The sequence below is a fragment of the Fukomys damarensis genome, unplaced genomic scaffold, assembly GCF_012274545.1.
Source record: "Fukomys damarensis isolate Sample0158 unplaced genomic scaffold, DMR_v1.0_HiC HiC_scaffold_17, whole genome shotgun sequence".
NCBI lineage: Eukaryota > Metazoa > Chordata > Mammalia > Rodentia > Bathyergidae > Fukomys > Fukomys damarensis.
The window spans coordinates 42,583,094-42,604,117 of NW_022900929.1; the positions used below are offsets into that span (position 1 = coordinate 42,583,094).

Sequence of the window (21,024 nt, forward strand, 5' to 3'; positions counted from 1 at the left end):
TTATTTTTTAATCTCCCTCCTTATATAATAAGCTCTACCAAGACATGTGTGTGTGGAAATTCTCCATCTTTGTATTCTACTACAGATCACAGCAAACAGTTGGTACGTAATAATTGTAAAATGAATACCATAGATAGTAACCAGAATTTTAAAAATAACAGGTTCTATTCTGATTAATATATCCATATTCTGAAGCTAACTATAATAATAAAAATTTTAACTATATTAGGAACATGTGGTTCAAACTCACATATCAGAGAATATTACATAGCAGGGCAAAATGGGCTGAGAATTTGAAAGGTATGGGTTACACACAAGAAACATGGTGCATGCTGCTCTAAAATAACAACCATTGTGTTTAAATAGGAAAGGGTCATTTCAAGCTTCAGATAATAAAAGAAAACTGTCAGGAAAAAAGAAACAAGTGAAAAAATGACAAGATAATTTGATCTCTGGATTAAGACTTCTTTTAATATACATAATGTATAGTACTTCATATAATTTATTAATGTCATTTTCTATAGGACACTGTAATTAATTCAGTGACATCAATATTGACCTCATACAGACAAAGGTTGAAACCTGGGTTTTCTTATGTACCAAGTACAAAATGTGTTAAAAAGTTAACATATACAACAGTTGTAAGAGATCAACTTCAGGATGACTCAAGCTTACAGTAGTTACTTCACACAGTTTTCCCTCACGACTGGATGCCACCCAGTGTTGCCATGTTTGTGCAAATACCAGCTATAGACCACCTGACTACCTTCTCTTGCCAGCCCCACTTTTGCCTGTTTTACTGCTGCCACTGCTAGATTTGCCAGATGATTTTGAAGAGAAGAGTCTTGTCATGAACTCAGAAACATCAGGCAATTCATGGTTGGAATTCAGCATGTTCATTGATTGCTCCATCTCCTGCAGAGAGAAAAAGCACCAGATATGAAAGGCACTGGGACCTTTCCAATAATTCAATCCTAACACTTCCCAGTAAAGAAGAAAAGGAATAGTAACAGGCAAACTCACTGGTCCTGAGTAATAATGCAATGTCACACTCAAAAGTACTTCATTGGGAATGGCAGTTGGGTTCAATGTGGAGCTAGCATGTGTGGGGGTTTGGGTTTAGCCTAAATAAATAAATAGTACTTTACCTAAATATCATTAGTAACCATGTTTCACAGCCCCTTTACACCACTAAACATGCCGATCCTTAGCAAATGTCTGATATATGCTGGCCTAGTGTTTGATTCAGCTTACATTTCCTGATAATGAATGTATTTGATTGTATGTCTATCTTATTTTGTTTTCTGATTATTAGGCTTTATTATCTTAGTGTGTATTTTTTAAGTTCATCTTTCTTTAGATGTATACAATCAGAGTATCAGTCTTTAACAAAATACATCAAAGTACCAGGACAGTTTGGAAGACACTGCAGTATTTCCCAGACTTGATTCCTAAATTTCAGTTGTAAATCCCTAAGTACTCTATGGCTTGGGTGACTTCAATAACAGCATCTAAAGTGGTGCGAGTGTTACAAATAAGTCACAGGCACAACAGGATAAGGGCTTAGGACTTTTGAGTTTTTGTCCTTCTCCTTAATGAACTAACAACTATAAAGTACTTGTCAATATTAAAACAATATTAATGTAATGTATGTTTCATTTAAATTTTATGTAACTTTCTAAAAACACTTAAATTGTATTTTGGTTCAGAAATGAAAAAGCAGGCCAGGCATGGTGGAGCATGCTTGTAATCGCAGCACTTGGGTGGCAGAGACAGGAGAATTACTGTGAATTAAGGCCAGCCTGGGTTGCATAGTGGGTTCAAGGTGAGGCTGAACTACATAGTTAGACCCTGTCTCAAAAAACAAAACAAAACAAAATGAATAAAAGAAATGGAAAACCAGCAAATACCACATTATCTACTATTTCAAATGGGAAACTGTTAAAAAAGTATTAGTTTAGGCTTTTTCCCCAAAGGCAAAATTTATTCACAGATATTAAAGGACAAGATAGTCTTACAAGTAAGGCCAGGAAAAGAAAAATTATACATCTAAATCAAGTATGTTAACATGCCTTATAATCAGCAATTAAATATATATGGTAACAGGTCTCGAGTCCCTACCAAAATACATCATCAAATTTTTAAGTATATATTTCAGTACTGGGGTCTGAACCCAGGGCCTTCACACTGAGCTATATTCCCAGCCCATTTTAAGAATTTTAAATTTTGAGATAGGGTCTCACTAAGTAACTGAGGCTGGGCTCGAACTTCCACTCTTTCTGCCTCAGCCTCCCAGAGTGCTGGGATGAGAGGTGTGTGCCATCATTCCTGGCTTGAATCTGTCCAATTCTGAAGTTCCTGGACAAACAACTTTTTATAATGTCTATTATATACAAAGCACTTTGCCAATAATGACCTTTGAACCAAATGTGACTTCTGATGTTTCTTTCTATTGATGCTACAGAGTTCATCAGCATCAAAGAGACTAGGATTGCATAGCATGCATTACTTTATGACCAACACTGAGGCAAAGATGCCAAAATTTAGCAATAAAACATTCAAACCTTCATAAAACTCTCTTTTTCCAAAAGCTTTTTCTGCCATTTCAGATGTGAAAGATGCCTTACATTCTATAGAACTTAATCACCATACCTTAACGAACACATTTTAATCATTTTATGTTATTTCTTATTTTCCCATTTAAAAAAGAAAACCACAAAATCCCCTGGTGGCAATAGAGTATTTTGTAAATCAATTCTATGTCTTACATTTAACTGGAGTATGAGCTTGTTGATGAGATAGCCTGTAATTCATTTATGTATCCCCAGTATCCAGAGTCTGGAGTTAGGAATGAATAAGACAACACATCAAAATATTAAAAACAGTAGAGGACCTTGTCCTCATACAGAAGTCTTTTGGTAGTTGTTAGGCATAAGAATAGACAATAGCTTTTTAAAAAGTGACTTTATATAGAAGCCAAATTTTTTTTTTTTTTTTTTTTTTTTTTTGGTGTGGTACTGGGCTTGAACTCGGGTCCTTATGCTTGCAAGGCAGGCTCCGGAACCACTGAGCTAAATCCCCAGCCTAGAAGCCAAAATTCTAAGAGAAAGTGGTATCACTAAACTTGAAGCATCCTAGTTAGTAGCTCCTTTCCCCTGTGCAAAAGCAGATGGTTTTGTGTTAAGAGTTTGATTGCTACTATTCTGTTTAGCCTCCTTTGTCTACCTGAACTTCTTTTTCGTGAACACATAAACATAGTATGAACTCTGAAGAGGGTTTTATTATGTAAAGATACATTAAAGGAGCAATAATTTGCAAAATATTTGGATGAACTAAACCAAGGTTATGTATTTCAACTACTTAGCAAGTGAGGCACACAGAGAGCCTAGGGCTAAGTAGAATGCTTTAGCTATATAAAAAACATGGGCCTTTCCCAGCCAAAAATCAGGTGAATTTATTTTGCCCAACGGAAAAAAGCTAATTAAATGCAGTAACATAATATTGTATTTATACAAACTGTTAGATGACTTTTGCATCTGAACTAGTTAAGATGAAAAAATAAGCCATCCAGCCACAATGGAAAAGACCAATCACTAGAATACGGATCAAAAATGAACAGCTGGGCAAACATCTTTTTTTGTGTGTGTGGTACTGGGGATCGAACTCAGGACCTTGCACTTGCAAGGCAGGAGCAGCGTCACTGAGCCAAAATCCCCAGCCCTGGGCAAACATCTTACCCGTCTCATGTCAGGATCACTTGTGTTGACCACTTTGGGCAGAAGCACAAATATCAATAACGGAAGAACCATCATCATAACCTGTAGAAGAAAAAAAAATTAGAAATCATTTCCCACTACTTTATAGTTTATAAAACAAAAACTGCATTTAACAACCAATAGTGAAACTAGAATTTCAAACGTGTACACAGAACTTGCAGCAATTACCCCATTTCTTCTGAACTGGTTCTGATGATAGCAAGGTACCATCTCCTGACTGGTGTAGAGTGTCAGAGCAAGAGAGTCTAACCTGAGTGTGCAGCTTTTCTGACATCTCAATTCTTATTTGTGCCATCCATCTATCTTTGTGTAGTTTACAGATGTATTTAACACAAATACTCTGCAAATGGTGCTATTAATTTTCTTCAATCTTCAATCTGGCATTGGGACTGATGATTCCAATGGCCAGCTGAACTTACTCTTTCCAAATATCTGTGTGGTTCCTAGAGAAAACATCTCTAATTAACAAATATTCTCTAGAACCTACAATATAGTAGGAGGCAACTAGCTTAGGATGCACAGCCTCCTCAATAATCCTGTTTGTGATCTAAATAGCTATCAGCAAGGAATATGATTAAATCTTAGACATTTTATTTTTTTGAAACAGGTTCTCACTATGTATCCCAGGATAGCCTTGAACTCATGGCAATCTTCCTGTCTCAGGCTTCCAAACGCTGGGACTACAGTTGTGTGCCACCACAACCAGCTTAAACTTAAGAGAATTCTAACCAGGAGCAGCAGCACACATCTGTAATACCAGCACTGAAGGAGGCTGAAGCAGGAGGATTGATAGTTGAGAATATTCCCTGGGTAACTTACTGAAGTCTGTCTCAAAATTTAAAAATGAGGGCTGGGGATTTAGCTCAGTGGTGCCATCTTCCTTGCAAGCACAAGGTCCCGATCCCCAGTTCCAATAAACAAACAAACAAACAAATAAATAAATTTTTAAAATGAAAAGGACAATGGATCTAGCTCAATGGCAAAGCATTCCTGGATTTGATTCCAGGATCCCCCACACAAAAAAACTTAAGACATTTTAAAAATAATAACTCAATTTTCAAGCCATGTGTGGTAGCACAATCCCAGCCATGTAAAGCAGGAGGATCACTGCAAGTTCAAGCCCAGCCTAAACTATACAGCAAGACTCTGTCTTACAAAACAAAACAAAACAGAAAGAGTTCAATTTTCAGAAAGCGTCAATTTGTTTCTAAAGAATATATTATATCCATTTCTTGATAATACCAGCTACTTAACTTACTACAGAATAACTTCTCTGTTCACTACACATATTAAAAGAGTAGAAAGAAAACTTTATTTGTGCCATCAACAAGGGCTGGTTGATAAATGATGGTATATTAATCACTGGACTAATATCTATGTATAAGATAAGATGTTCCATATGTGACTTAGTACATTCGTTCATTCTATTTACATTCCAAAGTATTTCACCCTAAGTATTTACTCAGTTTCTGTTGCACATTTCAATGTCCAATCTCCAGTGCCATTATCACTACATTCTTTTCACTTCCACAGTCATGACTTTCCTGAAATTCACAGATTACCCACAGTAATCCTTTCCTCCAAAAGTCTGGCTTCAGTTTTCCATTTCACAGAGGTTTGAAGTTTTTAACAACCTAGAAGCAAATTAGGGATCAGGAGAATGCTCTATCTTAGCTTGATACATACCATTGGATTCATCAGAAAGTCTGTCCAGCCCCATGATTCCCTTTTAATAAAATAAGAAGGTGGACCTGAAGATTTCATTTGAAGAGGATAAGGCAGTCTGACTACTTCTGATGTTTTGATGTAATTCACGTATCTCGCCCTGATAAAGATGAGAAAAATGTCAGTAAACACAAACATAGTTAATATATTAACAATGCCTTTTATTAATTTGGGTTTTTCAAAAATGCTTTGGCATCTAAACTTTTGATCTCAAAAATCTCACAAAGTAGCTTTATCTGCATGTTTCAAATGTGTTGAGAAAGAACTTCAGACTTGGAATCTTGTAGCTGTGACTCTGTCAATACCTATGCCTACGGAGGGTTAATATGTTTCTTAAAATCTATTTATATCAAAAGTTCAATAAGAATTCTTCCAAAAGATATAAATGAAAAAAAAAAAAAAGAATTCTTCCAGTTCTAAAATCTTTGATTATATTTAGTAATAAATTTATTACAAACATATAAAACTGCTGGATTTTTTTTTATGCCCAAAGACATACATTATTGGATATTCAATTTTTGAGGCTATCTTGCAGAAAATATTTGACTCAAGAAAGCCCTAGAGTTGTATATTGGTAACACCTCTTCTTCACTGGACATGTGGTAATGACACCAAAATCTTCATCCAGGTTCACACACAATCCATTCACTTCTGCAAATGTCCACTGTCCACTTATTTAGATATGCAAATAAAGCTATAGGGGGAGTTATGTTACAGGCAATTTTTTTCTGATCTAACTTTATCAAATTTTTGTTCAGTGGCTTAGCATATCCAATGTGTTTTATATTACAATGCCTATATTTTGTAGTTTTATTTTACTGTCTTTTCAAACATGTTACCTATTTTGGTGTATCATTTCTGACAGCAGTAAGCCTTACTTCTTTAAGCACTATTTTACAGTCTACATCCAATAATTCTACTGTCTTAACTTCTGGGGAGGTCTGACTCATTGTAGATTTTTCTCTTTGGGAACTTTGTAATGTAAGAACATTTTACTTGCTTAAGTAAATAGATACTACAGTATCTCATTCCAGAGAGCTTATGCATTTGTCTCTGCTAATAATCCACATGTTACAACCAGGGACCATCTTGTAAACTGCTCAGCTTGGAAGTTCTTGGATTTTATAAGAAGTAATAAATTTGATACAAGATCCCAATAATGAATGTAACTGCACTGTATACCTAAAATGTACCAATAAACTCAATAAAAAGAAAAAAAAAGAAGTAATAAATTCATACTCCAAATTTCAATGAAGGCAGGATCACAACTATTAGTTTTCGGGGTGAGATTTTTCTCTAACAGCCAACATCAGATTGGGAGTCTGGCCTTTTGCATTTTAGTACCAAAGGTCAAAAGGGAACCAAGTCTTAAGATTTAATTCTAATCAAGGTTTGCTTACTACTTGCACACTGCTAAAGATATCTGTCTTCTGGTTAGGAAATATCAAAATCCCCCCCCAGGAAAGTGATTATAGTTTATCCCCTGTAGACTTTCCTTACTTTGTGGAAGGATTGTTTTCCCCACAGTACTGGGCACTAAATCCTGGGGCCTTATGCATACTAGGGCAGGTGCTCTACTACTGAGCTACAACCCTAGCCTTTTTAAAATATTTTATTTTGAAACAGGGTCTTGCTAAGTTACCCAGGTTGGCCTCAAATTTGTAACCCTCCTGCCCCAGATACCTAAGAAGCTGGGACATGTGTGAGACCATACCAAGTATAGCTATACATTTAAAAGGAAATGTTGATCATATTTTATTCAACATTTCTAAGATTTTTAATTCAAATGTCACAAATGGAAGTTTTATATACACTTGAGGCTTATTTACAAAGCATGCTTACAAAATAAATTACAAAGCATGTTTATAAATTATTGATTAAAATATTTGGATCTTACAGGTGCAGACATAGCTCAATAGTAGCGAACTTGCCTAGCATCCCTGGGGCCCTAGACTCAAGCCCCAGCATTACAAAAAAAAAAAAAGATATTATTTGTTCACTACTCTGTGCTATTCCTAATCAATAAAATAAGATTCGAACATGGCTAATTAGAGGATGTACCTTGGAGATACAGAGGAAAGTCACCAAAAATACAGGTACTCTGAAATGAAGGAAACAATCACACCCAGAAATGGAAAATCACTCTGAAATACAAATCACCTAGATCAAGACAAATATCTGAGCTGGTGAAAAGAGGAAAAGGTGCCTCCTCCCTGCACCATTTACCTGGGGAGTGTCCCTAACAACCTGAGGTGAGGAGCCAGCACTACAGGGCCAGACTCCTGGGATGGACTCCCCACATATGCTCCCTCCCATCTGGAAGAGGAAACTCTGCATGGGAATAATCTGCAGTCTCCCAGGGAAGCCACTAACCAGAGAGAAAGGAGAGACAGCAGCACAAAAACAGGCTGTCTCTCTCCTCAGGTCATCCTCCCCAGACCAGGGAACACTGCGTTCAGGCAGCATCCGACTACTGCCCCTGTCCTAGGTAGGGAGAGACTGAGCACCTTGAACTTAAGGCTGCCTTGACCTTCACCTCAGGCAGGGACACAGAGATCACATCCCTGCAGACGTGGGGTGGGGTGAGGTGAGGGGACCTGCATAGTCGTCTAGAGTGGGTGCTTTCCTGTTTCCAGAAAGACTGGAAGGATACAAGTGCAGGGTGGGAAATCCTAATTAGGGCCCACCATCCTACATGGGGTAAAAGGACACCCTCAGCCAAGCCCGGGGACTGTGCCTCCTTCGGCAGGCTGGAAAGCAGAGCTCTTGAGTCAGCAAGGGTCAGGATCTGAGCTCGAAGGAACAGAGTGGGTCAACTGGGCCAGTGAACTTTTGGCAAAACACTAGGCGTAAAGCCCCAGGAAGGCAGAAAGCCCAGGGAGGCAGAACACGCAGAGGAGCTCGGATATGCCAGGTGGCAGGGAGAATGACAGGTCATTGACAGAAGGCAAGGAGAGCCGGTGTCAGGCAAACTACTTCACAAATTCCTCTTCCCAAATTAACTGAGGTGGCTGATCTCTCTACAAGACAAAGGACGGCAAGGACAGCGGTTTACCACGACCAAAGCTAGGCCTGTAGCAGGGGGTGGGCCCAAGGCGACGGACAGCCCTCAGCACTCCTGAGCAGGCCTAGGGAAACTGCCTGGTTTGGCTGCAAGCCCACCGGACTACAGAAGGAAGGAACTGTGTGGACCCTCGAGCTCACACTGCATGGTTTCTGCGTTTTCTTGCTTGTGTGTTCTGGATTCTCTCTGTCCACCTTCCCTTCTTTTTTTATTTTCTTCAATTCCTGCTTGTATGTAAGGTGTTTTTTCTTCTTCAATTTTTTCCTCTACACTTCTCTGTCCTTTTCTTTTAACCTTCTTTCCTCTCTATTCTACTCTCTTTGTTCTTATTTTACCCATCTCCTGTCTTCCCTCCCTCTCCACCTTTCATGCAACATATACACAACAGGTACCTATATATGTATAAAGGAGAATAGAAACAGACCAGTGCTTTAAATCGAATGGTACCGTTCGTGGTCATCTGAGTGCTTACAGTACTCAGACAAAACAAATCACAATTATATTAACAGGTTCTGACAACCTCACAGCTTTCCAATCTATTACCTCTCTCCCCTCACCCTCTCAATACTGTAAAATACTTCCAACAGAGTCTAACTCCGTTTTTTTTTTTTAAATATAGTATTTCTCTTACCTCCCTCTCCTCCTACTGACTTATACCGCTCCATTTCCTTTCTCCCTCTATATCGCAGACTAACTGCAAAAACAGTATAGAATAGGTCAGTGGTGGCGAATCTATGTCACACATGCTGCAGCGGGTTGTCTGTATCATTGAAAGCTCTAAAAGGTTTGCCAGTGATCACTGGTATAGACTGTAAGGGGCAATGATAACAGGGTGAAAGTATAAAAACAAGTTTTAATATGCATGGTTGGATCTGTTGATGCTCTTATAACCAGTAGAAATTCTCTCCTGACAACACAGTGATAGGGTTGAACCCAATTAAAATGAATAGGCTGAAGTGTTAAAAAAAAAAAAAAACCCTTCACGAATAAAGCCAAGAACACATCACTGGAAAACAGAACCTCACTAAAGAGATCTTCATACCAACAACACACACTTTTCATACTATTTGACCTACACACACACATTAAAAAACAAGGCAACCACATGCCTCCCAAGAATCCCAGCTCTCCCAAAGCACACCAAATGGGCACCTATGGAAAGAAAATCAACACCAGACAACTGAGCTCTAGATGATTACAGAGAAGAAGCAAAGAAACTAAACAAGCTCAAAGACAATGTAACCTGAAAGACAGAACTAGTAAAGTGACCAATGTGGCTACAGAATAAACAAAATAATTACAAGAGCTGACCAAATCTGTTCAAGATATGAATGACAATTTACTAAAGAAACGAGCCATGAAAAGGTGCCAAACCAAAATCGCAGAGGTAAGATTTTACTGAATTCATAAACAGCAAAAATGACCAAGGTGAAAACAGGGTTTCAGTAATCACAGACAAAATGCTATCACATGCTGATATACTCTGAGAAAAATCTTAAAAACAATACAGATTAAGGAAAAGCCACCCAACAGCTACCATATAACACTAAGAAGACCAAGGTAAGGTTAACTGGAGTTAGGAGAAAAATTACAAGATAACACCATGAAATAAAAACATCTGTTTACAGAAATCATAGCAAAAAACTTTCCAAGTTCAAAATACAGGTAAGTGAGGCTTACAGAATGCCAAATAACTACAATGAAAAAGGAAGCTTACCATGAGACATCACAAAGTCCCAGAATTCCAAACACAGACAGATTCTTAAAATCTGTTGGAGAAAAGTAATGATTCACTTTTAAAGATAAATCCATTACAATTACATGCTTTTCAACACAAATTTTAAAAGCCAGTTGTTCTTGAAGTGTTTTAAGCCCTAAAAGAAAACTTCCAGCCCAGACTAATATCTACTGCAAAATTATCTTTAAAAGTTGATAGAGGGCTGCGAATTTAGCTCAGTGGTTCTGCTGCCCGCCTTGTAAGCACAAGGTCCTGAGTTCAATCCCAGGTAGCAAAAACAAAACAAAACAAAAGTTGATAGAGAAATAAAGACATTCCATTCACACACACACAAAAAAAAAAGCTTGAGAAATTCATTAACACCAAACTAGCACTCCAAAAAATTACTCAAGACTATCCCAGACAGACAACAAAGCCAACAAAAACAAAAAGTTGGATGGAATGAATACATCATGCAATGTGTATAATTAAACAAAAAGGGAAAAAAATAAAGCAGTCAAGAACAGAAAATAAATGTAATTCTAGAAATAAGGCAAATACCTCTCAAAGTAAATGGCCTCAGCTCCCTAAATAAAAGACACAAACTGGCAGACTGTGTTGAAAAAAAAAAGCCAAACAGTCTGTTGCAATCAAGAGACTCATTTAATTCCAAAAGAAATTCATAGACTAAAAATCAAAAGGTGGAAAACAATATTCCATGCATCAGAACCCCAAAAACTAGAAGTGGTAGCAGTTTCATTCCCAAAGTCAACGTCAACCTACAGCTGACCAGAAGAGGCAAAAATGGCCACTACATAATGAGTTAAAGGAACAATTCAACACAAAGAGATTACAATTTGTAAATGTATACATCCCCAAAACTGGCACACTCAATTTCATAAACAAACACTGTAGGACATAAAAAGTCAAATAAACATAAACACAATCATAATGGGTGTTAGATTTCCCTTGCCTTAAGATGGCTGCCACAGGGAAGAGCAGCCTCCATGTTAAAATATGACCCCACCCCCACAAAAAAGACTTCTCCCAACAAAGGACAGGCTTCTTTCCATCATGCCTCTTCTCCCGCCAAAAGAGTAACCTGATACTTGTTATCTCCTAGCATCTACTGATGTCACCAGCCCCTCCTAGTGATGTCACAGGCTGATCCAATCTCTTAATACCACCTCACTCAACTCCACCCCAGTTCAGGCTAACCCCATCCCACTCCTATCAAAGAAGTTATTTTGCCATGCTGCTTTTTCCTCCTTTGTTCAGAGACAGCCCTGCAGATTCACCCCTTAATAAAGGCTTGTTATGATTCTGGTCTGTCCTGGTTTTTGGCTCTTTTTACCTAACAGCGGGTGTCCCCAGTACCCCACTTTCACAGAGATCAACTAAACCAAAAATTAAGAAAGAAATACCACAGCTCAGCCATAACTTCAAACAAACGAACTTGAGATATCTAGTGTTCCAGCCTACTATAACAGAATGCATATTCTTCTCATCAGGGCACAGCAAATTCTCCAAAACAGACCACATGGTAGTCCATAAAGCCTGATTAAATAAATGAAAAAAAACTGAAATCATCCCATGTATACTATCAGATCACAGTGCCATCTCAAGATAATGGAAAACCAACAACAGTCCAAACCCAAACCTACTACAAGGAAGGAAATCATAATGATCAGAGCAGAAGGGCCAGGGATGTAGCTCAGTGGTACAGTGTCTGCCTGGCAAGAATGAAGCCCTGAGTTCAATTCCTGGTACCAAAAAAAAAAGAGTGGAAATTAATGAAATTGAGAGTAAAAAACAATACAGAGTATCAATGGTTCTTTTAAAGAATAAATAACATAGGCAAATCCTTAGCCAAGCTTATAAAAAAAGAAGAAAAAAAAAACACCCAAATCAGCACAATTAGGAATGAAAAAGGCAGATCTGGAATCCAGACACTGGAAAATAACTCAGGGAAGAAAAAAAAAAGGAGGGAGGTAGATCCCTGGGACCCAGGAGGGATCTGAAGGGAAAACTGGAACCCACAGAGAAAGCGAAGAGACAGACTTCAACGAAGAAAAAGGAGAGGGCAATCTGCAGTTTCTCCTAGTTTGTGGCATGAGAGACAATCGAATCTAAACAGACACAGTGAAAGCAGGTGACTGGAGGCCTCAAGAGAAAAAAGTACCAGTGGAATAGTGAATGCTGTGCACTATAACAGCTGGTGAGTGACTCCAGTCCAAGCAACTGCTGTGTTCCCTGGAGAGAGTGCTTGATTGGAAGCCATTTTAGGGAGGGGAAAATTGAACCCAGGACTTGGAGTAGCCCTGGGTTGGTTTCATCTCAGGCCTTCCATGTTGAGATCCCACAATGACTGGGTGACAGACAACTGTGGGAGACATCTAGGGTCAGAGAGCTATGGTAAGGCTGGCAAGAAACACCCAGATTATAGGCTGAATGACTCAGGCCCCAACCTCATAACAAGAGGTCAGGAACAGCCTTCTGTGATTTCAAAGAACCAGAACAGGCACCAGATAAAAAACACTGAAGAAATGGACAGATTCCTAGATATGTATGAATTACCAAAGCTGAATCAAGATATAAGAAGATATAAAAATTCTATACAATCAAATATTAGTCAATGAAACTGAAGAAGTAATTTAAAAACTACCAACAAAGCAAAGCCCAGGTCCTGACAGATTACTGCTGAATTATATAAGAAATTTGGAAAAGATGTAATGCCACTTTTCATCAAATTAATGAAATTTAGAAGGAAGCAATATTCCCAAGCTAATTCCTGCAACAAGCATTACCCTGATACCAAAAACAGAGAAGGATCCAATCAAAAAAGAGAACTACAAGCCAATATCCTTAATGAACATAGACACAAAAATCCTCAAGAAGATACTGGCAAACAGAATGCAGGAAATCAACATGAAGATTACACACCATGACCCAGTAGGATTCATCCCAAGGATGCAGGAATGATTCAACATACACAAATCAAAAAATATAATATACCCCATTAACAAGGCAAGGACCAAAACCACAAGATCATACCAATAGATGCAGAAAAATGGTTTGACCTTCATGACAAAAACCCTACAGAAAATTGGAATAAATGATCTTTATCTCAATCTGATAAAAGCCATCTATGACAAACCAACAGCCAACATCATACTAAATAGTCAAAAACTGAAAGCTTTCACCCTAAAATCAGAAACAAGACAAGGATGCCCAATGTCACCACTTTTGTTCATTACATTTCTGCAAACATTAACCAGACAAATTGGACAAGAGAAAGGAATAACAAGAATATGGACAGGAAAGGAAGAAGTTAAATTATCATTATTTGCCAATGACGTATTACTCTACACAGAAGACCCCAAAAACTCCATCAAATGACTCCTAGAATTAATAATCAAGTCCAGTAGAACAACCAAGTTCAGTAGCATAGCAGAATACAAAGTCAACACTCAAAAATCAATAGCATTCCTATACACAAATAACAGACTGACTGAGAGAAAACAAACAAAAATAGAAGTGTTTAGCTCTGCTTTCAACCCCCTCAAGTAGAATAAGGCAGGAGGCATCACCATTGCAGATTTTAAATTATACTACCAAAGCTACAGTGATAAAACCAGCATGGTATTAGCAAAACAACAAAAACAAACAGAAAAAAATTACAAAAATATTTTGCAAAGTATTACCTTCCACTGAAGTTTTTTCCATTCTAACAAGAAATATGACAAGAAGTTGGGCAAATAAAACAAACATTCAACCATTTTATTTGAAAAATAGGAGGGAAAAATTTGTTTCTAAAGAATATGTTTATTGGGAGCACTACTGGATTGCCTTCATAATAATATCAAGAATTAATTATCTTGATCACTGTCCTATGTACTATACATGCTACAATAGGAGGGAAAAAACACTACTTATTCATCAATAAAAGCTGGTTATATAAGTGATGGTAAATCCATCGAGGGACAAATATGCAGTTAATATAAAGAATGAGATTGCCCCATTTATATATTACATCTTAAAAATATGCAATATCAAAAAAATAGCAAAGAAGAAGAAAAATATTTTAGGAGTAAATACAATATATATTTCTGTCAGCTTAGTTTTAGGTCTCTAAAAATCAGCCTAAATATGCTTGACACATAACAAAAAGATCAGTAGGCTCTTCCAATGTCCCAAATATTTTTTCCTTTGCATGACCTACATCTCACTATAGCAACCTAGAGTAATATTGTGATAATACAAGCAAAAAAGAGACATTATCACTTAAAATTGTTTCATATACTTTTCGTACACTTCCTGGTCAGATTAGACCAAAGAGGCTATTATTGCCATGAGACAATAAAAAATGAACAAACAAATACATTTGAGTTTTTTTGCTTTTGTTTTTCAAACAGTAGCAGTTTTATTAAAGGTAAGAAGAGAGATGGGCTCTGCTGAGAGAGTTTGGCCAACTAGTAGTAGGAAAGAAGTACACCCTACACCCTACAGTGTGAGGGCGGGCCACTGTGCAAGAGGGGACACAGTGCCTATAAATTTGCTCTTCTATAACTGAAGGCTGAATCTGAAGACTAAACATCCACACAACTACTGCCAACTTCAAACAGGTTTTTTTAGTCCATAATCACAGCCTAAATTAGACCAAAGTTCTTTTACCTCAATTTCAAAACTACAATACTGTCCTACTCTGCCAACCTCAAATATTGTGCTTTCATCTTTTTATCATTATCCTCACTTTGAAACAAACTCTGCCATGTAACCTATAAATTTCTCCAGAAATACTAAATTTCCACTGCACATTAAATATTCCAAAAAGGAGGACATACAGAAATGTTTAGATCAAAGTAGTATCAAGTTATAAGTTAATAAGTATCAAGCTATTCAAATGAAAAATGGATATTTTCAATTTGAAAAGTTAAATTATTTCCAACTTTAAAAATTACATTTTTACTATAACTTTCAGTGCTTTTGTTCCTTTAATAATCTTACCTTTTTCGACATAATCACACTATGAACTTTGAAATAAATTTTAAGCCACAGCAGGAAGAAGTTCAACTTCACCATGTTATCAATGTTCATATTTAAACAACATAAGGATATTTTAAATGTTTTAAGGAGTAACTGCAGTTCAAATAAGAAAATATTTCAACCTTTATAAGTTCTAAAAGGAACGCACAATGAGATATTCAACAGCCTTGCTTTCAGTAAAAATTAAGTAAGATGCCCTCACCTCATTTTTCCTTTTGAAGTAATGTCTACTCGGACGGGATCAAACTTATAGGCTGGAGAAATAACTTCTACTACATAAGATCCAGAAGGTATATCATGAACCACAAAACTCCCGTCTGTCCTGGGGGGAAAAAAAGCTATTTGGTCATGCCAATCAACAGCTTAGTCTTTTCTTATGTTTTAAATCCTCTGTTAATTTCTAAAATTATCCCACCCCATAACATGAAGATCATCTGACCAAAGAAAATAAACCCAAATAGCCAATGCATGGTGGCGCACACCTGTAATCCCAGCACTCGGGAGGCTGAGGCAGGAGGATTGCTGTGAGTATGAGACCAGCCTGGGCTCAACTATATAATGAGACAACCCAAACAACCCCCACCAAAAACTAGTAGCAGAAAACCCTGCCATAGGAAGTACAACTATTCCTTCTATGTGTAGAAATGACAGGTAGCAGGAGCACCATTCCTAGTCATTAAAAGGAAGCAATAAATATGTTATTACAGTATTAGAGTCCTTATTTTGCCAAACTCCTAAACGAGTCCTTACTATTTAAAATGGCATTCTGAAATGCAAGGACCCAAGTTCAATCCCCAGTACCCGCTACCCCCAAAATGGCATTCTGAGCCAGACATGGTTGTACATGTCTGTAATGCTGGCACTCTGGGAGGCTGAGACAGGAAGAGGAGCACAAGTTCGAGCCCAGCCTAGGCAACTGAGCAATTTAGGGAGACCTTATTTCAATATTTGGCTGGGAGGTGGGAATGTAGTTCTATTAGAAGCCCTGGTACCTGGGATGGGTGGGGGGGTGGTACTCTTTTTTTTTAACTCATATTTTGTTGGGGTTTCTTCTTCTTTACAAACAATAAAAAGGATTTACATAGCATTTATTCCTTTTATAAACAGACCAACTTACTTTAGTTACTTCTTTTTTGGATGTGTAGAAGTACAAAATGTTTATGTATTCAAAGCCATCCATCTTTTCCTCCTTACTGATTTTTCCTAAACCCATTGAATTTAGAAAAACTACTCTAAGAACTGGTATAATTTGGCAGGTAAAAATTAATGTCTTTGGAAAATGAAAAACAGCCATTCCAAGGGAAAAATTTGCTTCAGGTTAACAAGTGGTTTGAAAAGGACTATGTCAGAAAATCCCCCATCATAATAATGATAAAATAATTCTTCATCTTTAGGGTCATTGTTAAAGACCCTAGTTAAAGGAATAATTGATCCTGATAACATCCACAATATTTACCAAAAGGTAAAAAGAAAAAGGGTTCCTTAGTAATTCAAGGAACACATTAAACTAAAACAGAATCAAAATGTAAACATCTGTTGTGTTAACCTATTCTTGGGTAGACATCTTCCCCTTGTCCTCCCGACTCACTCTCCAACCCTCGCTCCACAGACTGCAAGAAGGGGGAAAAAAATAAGCTTCGTGCAATTTCTCATGACTTTTATCACTGAGTGGGCACTTGGGTTGGCTGTGTTCAGGGACACAGCCCCTACGAAGGCAGCCCTTCTTTCCTTCTAGTTCCAAAAACCTCTATGTCCCCTCTTCCTGGACACTTAGAGATGGTTAACAGTGATGAGGTTGTAAGCTCCCAAGGAACTGCACAGTCTGGCTGTTTTCTTATGCTGGGACAATACTGTTTTATCCTTTCATTAATCTCTCTTTGAATTATTCTTATTTGAGTGCATCTTCTGCTTCTTGATGGAACCCCACTAAGCCAATTTGAAAACATTTTTCTGAGCCTGGCATGGTGGGATAGGCCCATAATCCCAACAAGCTGAGAGGCCCAAGAAGGAAGAACACAACTTTGAGCCCAGTCTGGGCATTTTCATGACTGAGACCCTGTCTCAAAATGAAAAAACTAAAAATTAAAAATTAAAAGAGGAGGGAGGATGTAGCTCAGTGCAAAGGACCTGGGTTCACTCTCCAGTATATAAAAAAAAGCAAACAAAAAACATTCTGGGTCCAGAAAAAAAGAAAAACGAAGCTGGTAACTGCACAGAATTAAAGAAAAGGTAAATATGCATTTTGTTTTTAAGGAAAATATTTTACTTAAGGAGACAACACAAATTTTATAATAAAAATTTTTAAAACGTAGTTTTAAAATGTACTCCAGTCAGGCATGGTGACACATATCTGCAATCCCAGGACTCAGGAGGCTGAGACAGAAGGATCGCCATGAGTTCAAGGCCCTCCTGAACTACATAACAAAACTCTGACTCAAAACAAACTACAACAAAATATGTATTCTTCACTATGGACTCTACTGGATCTTGATTTTAAAGAACGATTATATAAAAGGACCTTTTTTAGATAACTGGGGAAACAAAAATGGACTGGGTGTTAGATGATACTAAGGGATTATTTATTTTGCTGAATCTGTAATGGCAGTGTGGTTTTTGTTCAAGTCTTTACCTTTTAGAGATACATAAAATAAATGCTTTTACAAGTGAAACTATGTCAAGTTTAGGGCAATTTGAAAATATTCCAGAAAAAAAAAGTAGATGAGTTGCAGAGAAGATACGAAATGAAACAGTAGATTATGGTGAGTATTCAAGGACTCATATTTTTCATGTTTGAAATTTTTTATTATAAAAAATTCCAAAAATTATAGTATATATAGTATGTATATAACCCTAGCCATGTTAAAAAAAAAAAACCCTGAAAACAATTTAAAGTTCAAAAATAGAGGGCTGCAGAAAGGCGGGGGGCTCACAATCCAGAAGGGACTGCAAGTGACAGTAGAGCCCGTGCACAGACTTCTGGCTGCACGGACTTTCCTGTTTGATGGCACTGAATTTGTCCACCTGCACCCCAGCCTCTTCCAACAGCTTGTACACATCCCTTTTCCCCCATATCTCGCTACTCACTAGTTCCTAATTACTTTTTCCTTTTGGTCCCCTGGCATTTTCCTATTCTGTGTCTACCCCATTGCCCAGGATGTTGACAAACTCTTGTGTACATAGACATCCTCAGCCACGTGCCTGGCCTATGCTCAAAGGTGTTTCCCTCCCACACTCCCTACATGGTTTGAAACAAGTGTTTGGAAGCCTGAAGGTTCAAAATCCCCAAGTTCAGAAAAAGACAATGGACTGGTTAAATAAATTGTGGTTTATATACATAGCTAGCCTGAAGGTTCAAAATCCCCAAGTTCAGAAAAAGACAATGGACTGGTTAAATAAATTGTGGTAAATGATGGTAAATGATGGTAATGATGGTAAAGAATGGCATGAGTAGTCTTCAATCCCACTTCCTCCCCATCTCCATTAGCCAAGAAAGCATAAACTCCTCATATTAATTCTTTATCAGCTTTTCTATATTTACGGTAATAATGTACTAAGACCATGAATGATATTAAAAACTGTTCACAGATATTAAATGAAAAGGGCAAGTTATAAAGTATTGTGTATTTTAGTATTAAGAACAGGTCAAATGTTTCTTTTAAAACCTGAAAAAAGGTATGGAATGTTAAGCACTGTTACCATCTTGTAAATCTTTTTAAAAAGTTTCTTATTTCTTCAATAAATACATTACTAATACATTATTTTAACCCTAAAAATAAAACACTTTTCAAGTGAACTGTATACTGCAGAAGAGAAGTTAAATGGTCAATTAAGGCCACTTTTCCAAAGCTTAATTAAAGTTTTATCACTAAAATATCATTAATTAGAATAAACTCTGAAGACTGCCCTAATGCCAGATTAATGCGAAGAGCCTGAAAATACCAGTTGTAAATTTGTCATTTTTATTAACCTGAGGTAGAACTGCTCAAGAGGGCACTTGACGAATCTGAACAAATCTGCACACCAAATTTAAATGTTCACATTTAAGTGGTCTACTCCATTTACTGGTGTGTAAACCCATCCCCCCAAAAAAACTTCTTTTTTGATTTTCCTTCATTTCACTAATTCACTTTCCAGGCAGTGATAGAAAGATTTAAAACTTCATAATTGTGCCTAGAGAATGAAAAGCAGAGTATTGCCAAACTGGAGGGCTAAGAAATGCATCCCTTCTTTTAAAATTGACAGAAACCCCATTTCTAGTAATAGCTAGGTATGAAAAACACGTGTAACCAAAGTAGACTGTAGTTTCACATAAGTGACAAATGAGATTCTGCAAATCCCCCGACGAATCCAAGCGTAAAAAGAACCATCATCCCAATCCAGGACATAAAAAAAAGTTCTTTGATTAGGGACTTAGGGACTTCAGGGCACGTTAATTTTAGAAACAGTAACATTAGCCTCCCAGTCTATGTCATCACTGAAAACCCTTTGGGCTTTGAGAATTACCACTTGTTTAGCATCTTCTACACAACACGAAGTTGACAAAGGACTCAAATGAAGGCAAAAAGCGAAGAGATTGTAGAGAAACCAGACGAGATAGAAAAGGAAAAACCCAGAGAGACAAAAAGTCAACCTGTCCCCAAGGGCCAAGAGCAGTCGGCACCATACGAGAGCCAACATGGTGCTGAAAATAACTGAACCCAGTGGTTGGGCCTTGGGTGAGGGTCTGTCATCCTCCTTTCTGAGACCCCGGCGCACAAGGGCAAGGGTCCGGCTGCCCCCTAGGTCTCCCAATCTAAATGTTCAGCAGCACCTGCCCTTACACTCTGCGCCAGGGACGCTTCCCCTTCTGACACTTAGCCCTCCTACTGAAACTCGCTCCGACCTCCACCCCAACAGCTTTCCTGCTGCCCTGAGGATGCTCACTTAAGAAAGCCGACGTGCTCTTCGCCGTCTACAAGCACTCGGGCCGCGGAGATCCAGTCCTGAGGCTTCACCCCTGGAACAACTGCACGCCCCTCAATCTTGAAACGATCTCCCAGGCCGACCCCACTCCCTCCCAATCCCTCCGCAGCAGCCCCGGGCACCTCCGAGCTCTGGGCATCCCCTGATAGCAGCAGCAGCAGGACGGCAAAGAAGCCGCACAGAGCGCCCGCCATGACAGGAGCTCTCAGCAGTCAGGACCTCAGCCCCGGAAGCCCTCCCCGTCTCCCAGCAGCCGCGGCAGCCGATGTCGTCATTACAATGCGCCCAATCCAGGGTCGAGCTGTGGGGCCCAATCAGCTTCGGCTAATCGATCAACGAGGCGGAAGTGAGGCAGAAGAACTGCCCCAAACTTCCCGAGTTCTGGATTGGAAGGAGGAGAGACGAATGTAGGCCAAGTACCGGTGTGGGGTCAGCCCACAAAGTGAAGGCGGTGACGTGTGTGTTGTCTTGGTAGCCTCAGAGGCCCAAGACCTCAGGGAGTAACGGGCGATGAGACTACGAGGGGTGAAGCTCTGAAGTAGTCTGCAAAGAAGACTTGGCTTCGTGAGAAAATAGGTCCAGAAAAAGACTTCCCTATCCGCCATGGCGGCTCTCTCCTGTGATACCAGCAAGTGAAGCCGAGACAGGAAAACAGCGAGTTCGATCCCATCCTCGGCAACTTAGTGACTTAGCGTGACCCTGTTTCAAAATGAAAAAAATAAGGACTGGGGATG

The 21,024-nt window shown here is 38.4% G+C and overlaps 1 protein-coding gene across 1 annotated transcript; it reads right to left on the reverse strand.

Annotated features, from left to right (window-relative positions):
* Positions 1 to 451: 451 nt before the first annotated feature.
* On the reverse strand, positions 452 to 20,546 carry Emc7 (ER membrane protein complex subunit 7). The gene is made up of 5 exons (XM_010624608.2): positions 20,252 to 20,546; positions 15,531 to 15,650; positions 5,463 to 5,601; positions 3,738 to 3,818; positions 452 to 915 (listed from the first exon to the last, which is right to left on the reverse strand). Exons 1-5 carry the CDS (start codon positions 20,482 to 20,484, stop codon positions 763 to 765), a joined length of 726 nt encoding a protein of 241 aa, XP_010622910.1. The 5' UTR covers positions 20,485 to 20,546; the 3' UTR covers positions 452 to 762.
* Positions 20,547 to 21,024: the final 478 nt, after the last annotated feature.